Source organism: Colobus angolensis, unplaced genomic scaffold, assembly GCF_000951035.1.
Source record: "Colobus angolensis palliatus isolate OR3802 unplaced genomic scaffold, Cang.pa_1.0 Scaffold46, whole genome shotgun sequence".
NCBI classification, from domain to species: domain Eukaryota; kingdom Metazoa; phylum Chordata; class Mammalia; order Primates; family Cercopithecidae; genus Colobus; species Colobus angolensis.
The window spans coordinates 12,650,683-12,658,078 of NW_012118043.1; the positions used below are offsets into that span (position 1 = coordinate 12,650,683).

Consider the following 7,396-nt stretch of genomic DNA (forward strand, 5'->3'; position numbering starts at 1 on the left):
TTCAGGGAAGGCATGCTGGAGGGGCATTTCGTTTGACAGACATGTATCTTGAGATCCATGGTTGTGCTGAGCAGAATGGCTTGCATATTATAAGTGCGCTCTAAATGTTTATTGCAGGACCTTCCTATCTTAATTTTTGCTATGACTTTCTACAAATGTTTTGGTTACAATAGCAGATAGTAGTATATTGTATTATTAGCAATAGAAAGGCTACATAAAGACTTACGATCCTCATTGCCTGGATGTTATATATTTACATTTTTCAGATTTGTATATGGGCTCTTGAAATTGATAAAATACACTTTCATATATAAATGTTATAGATTATATAGCAGCCGTTTGTCATTGTGTGTGTGTGTGTGTGTGTGTGTTATGTTTCAGAGACAGGGTCTCACTATGTTGCCCAGGCTGGCCTCAAACTCCTGGACTTTATTATGTATTTTTTAAAATCACCAGTTTTTGAAAATACAGACCTATTATATAGGAAGTGGTCAGTTAAAAGATTTTGCATATTAAGGAAAGTTGGCGACTTGATTGGGCACTGCTGATCCTGTAGCTAAGAGAGACATTGAAAGATCTATCCTGCCATCTGGTTTCACTCTTCATGCTGAATTTCTATGTTTCACGTCTCCACTGCTACAAAATTATAAGAACTAAGGCAGTGAGACTGAAATGTACCCAAGAGACAAGGTTTCTCCCCCCTGAAAAGACAAAACTGCATGCTTGAGCAGCATTACTTTGCAGTAATCTTGAACACAAGGTTTACAATTATTTGAACCTATCATCTTCTTAGTGTTGTGTATTATTTAGAGAATATGGTGTAATGCTTCAAGTACTAGAGATTTCCCAGAAGTTGGATAAAAAGGAGGGGTTGGGGAAGTAGAAGCAGCAAAATGTATTGTGATTAAATGAACTTAAACCAAAGTTGATACTTTTTTTTTTTTGACATGGAGTCTCACTTTATCACCCAGGCTTTAGTGCAGTGGCATAATCTTGACTCACTGCAACCTCCGCCTTCCAGATTCAAGCCTGCCTCAGCCTCCCGAGTAACTGGGACTACAGGCATGCGTCACCATGCCCAGCTAATTTTGTACTTTTAGTAGAGACGAGGTTTCGCCATGTAGGCCAGACTGGTGTCGAACTCCTGACCTCTGGTCATCTGTCCGCCTTGGCCTCCAAAGTGCTGGGATTACAGGCATGAGCTACCACACCTGGCCAATACTCCTTTCTAAGCTCTGAGCGTGTTGGCACATTTGACTTGGTTTGCTCTTCCTTTATCTGTAGGCCATTTGATATTGGACAGTCATTGAAAGAAGCCTGTCTTTCTTCTTCTTTTCTAAAAAGCAGTCTAATTGAGTGGCATGGCTCTTTTTTTGAGAGATGATCCATAGTTCCCTAACATATCTTTGTGTGAAGTTTAGGACAATTACCTGAGGTGTCTGAGCACTAGTACCTACATTTCTGAATAATTTTGATAAGATGAACTTGCTTAATGATTTTGAAGATAGAAATGAAAGAAAAAATAGAGCTCTATAGGAGTTAGATTAAAATTTCAGTATGGAACATCATGAATTATTGTGGTCTCCATCAGGATTTTAGGCTGGTTATAATGGCTATGTGCATTTTGTATTTATGGAAAAAGGAAATTTCTCATTGAAACTGACTTGTCAAATATTTCTCTCAAAAATTGTTTGCAGCATTAGTGCCAGCAGTAGTTCCCAAGGGCTGTCTCAGCCATCCACCCAGACGACTCAGTATCTGAGAGCTGACACACCCAACAATGCAACTCCTATCACCAGTAAGAGTTAATTTAATTCTAAAGCCAGTTTACTAAAGCTGTCTATGCTGCTTCCCAGTGGTCTTGCATGGTTAGTGTTCTTGTGAGACATGTTGTGTAAATCGTATCTAAAGCATGCAAAATTAGGTATGCTCTTCAACTTTTGCTTTCTAGAGCATTGAATGAAACATTCTAAAATTGAGGTGTCAGAAATGAAATTTAAGTTTGCTAGAAATGGTGTGGCTTTGGGGAGATTTCCATAGATTTATTATACTAAAAGGGCTACTAAGTCACTTCTGTAGAAATTCAAAAGGAAGATTTTCAGGTAACTATATTTAATTAACCATCGTGCTACATAAAGACAGAGACTTGAGATTGTAAGGAATTGTTTGATGGTCTTATGGGCCATGGTAAAGACTACATTGTTTTTTCATCATAGTAGGAAGTTATTCTCAACTGGAGAGTTGAGAATGTCGGATCTGATTTCCTTTTTTGGACTGGCATTTATTCTTTAGTAAAATAAGATGAAGAATATCTGTCCTCTACCCAGTGCCCTATTGTGGTTTTCCAGTACTGTCTCCCATGAAAAAGAACCAGGATTTTTTGGAGAAATGGCTGATTCCAGGTCTGGGTCAGGAAGTGAACAAGATAAGCCTGGGACATGTTGCTGAGTCAGATATCAAGGAAATAGCTAAGACTTGAAGAACTCCCACTGGCTAAAAATTGGACCATTTGATCATCAAAATGAATAATGACTATAATGAATTAAGATGTAAAATGTCTAAAAATCCACACATTTGTACCTTATTTAACAAAATTGTTCATTATGGAGGTAACTAAGGCTCCAATGAATACCTTACTCTACCAACTGACTACATGAACTGTATTTCAGGGTAACCAGATGGTGCTAGTGGATGAGAGAAAATGTTTCTTTACAGATGATTCTCAGCTAATAAATGTGGAAGGAATGATAAAATTAGAAAAATCACATGTGCAACTCCTGATGAAATAGTTGATTCAGAAAAAGATCATCAGTGATTAAAAGGAAAATGGGGAACTCTGCCATTGACGGATGAGGCTGTCACCACCTGAATACACTGATGAACTCAGCGTTACTAAAAGTAGGGACCTAGGTATTTTGTACCCAAGGATATTATGTACCATTCATGGAGCGTTCTTTTCTCTCCCTACTGCACCCCCTACAAGTTAACCTGGATCTAATCAAGGTTATAGACCTGACTTACAGTTTATAGGAAATACTACTTGAAGAAGTAGAAGCCAAACATTTTCCAGGGTAGCTGACCCAGTTTCTTCAATAAGACAGTGGCAAGAAAAAAGGAGGGGGAGAACGCATAATGAAGTAAACGAAATTTAAGGGAAATAATAATGGCAGCTACTCTTCCCACTAATGAAGAAAGAAATATATGCTTTTTAGGAAATACGATAGATGTGAAAGTAGTTTAAGCTACTCAGAACAGGCACATCATTGCATTTAATATTTAGATCTCAATCTTGGCTCATTAGAATGGATTCTTAATTGTTATATATGACCTCAAAGAGGTAGGTAATTGTTGTTATATATGCTAAAATACTTTCTTAAAAAAGTCAAAGGGGCCGGGCATGGTGGCTCACGCCAGTAATCCCAGCACTTTGGGAGGCCGAGGCCGGCAGATCACAAGGTGAGGAGATCGAGACCATCCTGGCTAAGATGGTGAAACCCTGTCTCTACTAAAAATACAAAAATTTAGCTGGGCATGGTGACTTGCACCTGTAGTCCCAGCTACTCAGGAAGCTGAGGCAGGAGAATGGCATGAACCCAGGAGGCGGAGCTTGCGGTGAGCCGAGATCATGCCACTGCACCCAGCCTGGGCAACAGAGTGAGACTCCATCTCAAAAAATAAATAAATAAATAAAGTCAAAGGAAATAAATGTATCTTTTAAAGACTGTTGCCATCTATAAGAAATTTACTTGTTTGTAATTGTGGCCATTACCGTAAGGAACTAGATAATTTACTTACCATATATATGCTAAAAACAAATACTTTTTAAAAAGGACACTAGAAATACATTTGTTTACAGATAGAAAAAGAGGAAGAAAAAATTATTTGAAGACATAGTAACCAAGAATATTCTAAGATAACAGAGCACAACAGATCACAGATCCAAGAAACTAAGAGAACTCCAAGTAGAATTAAACATAAACATTCACATGTACTCACACACCTAGATAGTCTATCACAGTCAAACTGCTGCCAATCAGTGGTTTCAGGTGGTGTCAGCCTACATCCTTTGTAAAGTTGCCCAGAACTTTTCATGTGGTTCTCCTGGCAACCATCGATGATCATTGCGTAGGTCCACTAATTTTGAGGGAAGGTTTCTTCCCAATATCTGCTAAAGCTAATAAATCGTTAGAGATGCCATTGCAACTTCTACTTGCTAACACCAGATTTTCCTTTTATTCTAACACTTTTTTTTCTTGAAATGAAAACTAATTTGTAACTGTAAATTCTGTTTTTGCTGTCACTGAATTAAGAATGAATGGGAATTAAGGGAACTTAATAAATTTGAATCTCACAATGGTTTTGCTAGGATGTGGTAATACCAGAATAATTAAATTGGTTATGTATTTTGTTTGAAAAAAGCCTTTGCAAACAAAAATAACTTTTTGTTTGAAACTTTTTGTTTGTTCAAACAAAACTTTTCAAATGAGATGTTTGAAAAAAATCTTCATTTGAAAAGTTGGTTTGTTATGAGATTATATTAGAAAATCTTTTGGGAGAAAAACTGTCCATAAGAGGGATTAAATGAAATTTCACAGGTCAAGCTTTTTTCATTTGGCTAAAAGGCAATTGAAGTGGTGGTCATGGTAATGCTATTTTTAGGATTTCTTGTTGCAGTTCAGAATTTTAACATTTTGGAGTAGTATTGTGGTGGGCGAGAAGACATTTCTTTAACATTTAGTGTGGCCTTCAAATAACTCTCCTAGTTCTTAAATATGCCTGTTTCCTTTTATGATTCTTACACTCATTCCTGTGACTTGAGTCCTGAGGTTCTAACTGAACTAGTTGACCCCAATACCATAATAAGGGTATTTATATTGCTTGGTTTGGCTTTGTTGGCTCCTTAGGTTATCCTACCTTGCGGATAGAGAAGAACGACTTGAGAAGTGTCACTCTTCTGGAAGCCAAAGCCAAGGTGAAGGATATAGCAATATCCAGGGAGAGGATAACTCTAAAAGATGTACTCCAAGAAGGTATTTATTATCTCAAAGTCAGTTTTTTAAGTATGATTTAATGTTACGACTATAAACACTTTTTTCAAAAATTTAAAAAATTTCATCTCGTTTTGTGTCTAAGATAAAGATAAGAAGCAATGTATGGTTTTTCTCTCACAAAAATTATTTTTATGTTCTCTTTATACTTTAATGTACCTTGTACAACTTTGGTGCAGTTCTTGATTTTCAAGTATATTAAAGCATGTATATTATTGTTTGCTATGTTTAAGGTGTATTATCTGTTTAGTTTTTATTTAAAATGATTACTACCTGGCAGGTCTCTTTGAAATATTCTAAGTTACTTTCTCTCTGACAGATAACTTAGGGGTTGTAGTGTGAGGAGTGGACATGGGCTTTGGTTTTGGTCCTAAGTTCTAATCCCACATTTTATTCTCTGTGTGACTTTGGAGAAATCACGTAATGTCTTCAGTCTCCAGCTTCCTCTTCTATAAATTTGGATTGCGTTGTCATCTCTTAGACTAGTTATAAAGATGAGATGAAATTAGTTACAGTAAATGAACTAACACATAATAGTGTTTGCCGGATATTAGTATGCTTCCCTTCCCCTCTCACTGGGCCTTGCTTTCATTTTTGAGTTGGAGGATATTGATTAGGGAGATGCTGAAAGAAGAGGACAGAAATTAATAATAAAATACTGCACTGAGCTCTTCATGTTGTTAAATAGAGAATTACTTTTTTACTCCCACCGTAATTCAGCTTGGAATGCTTTGGATACTTATGAGTCCTCCTTATGTATTCCTTTGCTGGTTGGGACACATTTAGGTCAATCACAACTAAGTCAGGTACTTAAATTGTGCCCAGTAGCAAATGGTAATTAATGGAAGCAGATTTTCTGGTATGTCTTAAAATGCATGATCGCCACTTGTTATAGATGACTGATTTCTAAGCGTAACTAGTTTGCAGATCTGTTTGCAATCTGAAGAGAGTAAGTAGACCAGGTAGCATTTCCTAAAGAATAAAAAAAAGAGAGATCAGTTAATAATGGTATATTTGCAGTTTCTTTTGGTCTCTGAGTGGAATAGAATAGGCAATCTGTTGTAGTGGTATGGTTTGAGAAGAAGGAATTCTGAACCAGGTAGAGTTTTTCTTTTTTGGTCTTTTCAGACCCACAGTAGTTTATTTTAAAATTCTTTTGATTTCAGAAAAGAAAATATGGTGGCTGATTAACATTTAAAAAGGTGGTCAGGTTCACTGGAAATCTGATAAATGCAAAGAAAACAATAGTTACATGCGATTTTTTTTTTACGTTAGACTGTGAAAAAGTAAAAATAATTTCTAGGTTGACGGGTATGGAGGAACACACACTCTTTTACATTGCTGGTAGGAATGTGAATTGCTGTAACATTGTGGTAAAGTAATATGTACATACATATTTTTGTGTATGTTCCTTACATCCATTGTTTTAAGTATATGTAAATCTATGTTTGGCAGTAATATTTAAAAATGGGACTAGGTACTGGGAAGAGGAGACAGGAGACAGTGCTGCAGTGCAAGAGAGTTACAAAGGTCAGTCAAGCAAGGTGAACTTGGGTGGAGAGAGAAGGGAAAACCTTTGTGAGGAAGACAGGTCAGGGTGTGTCGCTCTATATATTGACTACAGTGTTTGAAGGTATTTACTCAGCTTTAAGCAAAGTGTCTTAAATTAAGATTATCCGACGTCTTTTCTGTCTCGAGCCTACAAGTTACTCTGTCTCTAGGCCCCAGTGAGACCTGATATATGGATACAAACAACTCCACCTCATAAGAGTGAAAGCATTAGAGCAAGCCTATTTGTATGCATGGCATCCGCATCTAAGAGAAACTATTTGCAAGCTTATCTTTTAAACTGTGAAGGAAGGAAAGTAAACAATTTTCTAGAGAGAAAGAGTAAAACGAGATTGATTTTCAATGATCATCTTGTTTGGGAGCTTTTTATGGGCAATTACAAAATTGGTAATAAAATCTAGGTGGATTTTCTTAGTTCATTTTTAATCACTCCTTCCCCAGCACCCCAAAGGTCATAACTAACTTCTCTTATTACTATAAGATTTTTTTGGTTTTTGTTTTTGTTTTTTGAGATGGAGTCTCTCTCTGTTGCCCCGGCTGGAGTGCAGTGGCGCAGTCTTGGCTCACTGCAAGTTCCACCTCCCAGGTTCACGCCATTGTCCTGCTTCAGCCTCCAGAGTAGCTGGGACAACAGGTGCCTGCCACCACGCCCAGCTAATTTTTTTGTATTTTTAGTAGAGACAGGGTTTCACTGTGTTAGCCAGGATGGTCTCGATCTCCTGACCTCAGGTGATCTGCCCCGCCTTGGCCTCCAAAGTGCTGGGATTACAGGCATGAGC

At 37.3% G+C, this 7,396-nt stretch overlaps 1 protein-coding gene across 1 annotated transcript in view; it reads left to right on the top strand.

The window, feature by feature from the left end:
• RYK (receptor-like tyrosine kinase) overlaps nt 1-7,396 on the top strand; it is a 148,195-nt gene that overhangs the window by 111,621 nt on the left and 29,178 nt on the right. Inside the window, exons 9-10 of the mRNA XM_011958223.1 lie at nt 1,698-1,798; nt 4,905-5,030. Coding sequence (XP_011813613.1) covers nt 1,698-1,798; nt 4,905-5,030 — 227 coding nt within the window. The remainder of the gene's footprint in view (nt 1-1,697; nt 1,799-4,904; nt 5,031-7,396) is intronic.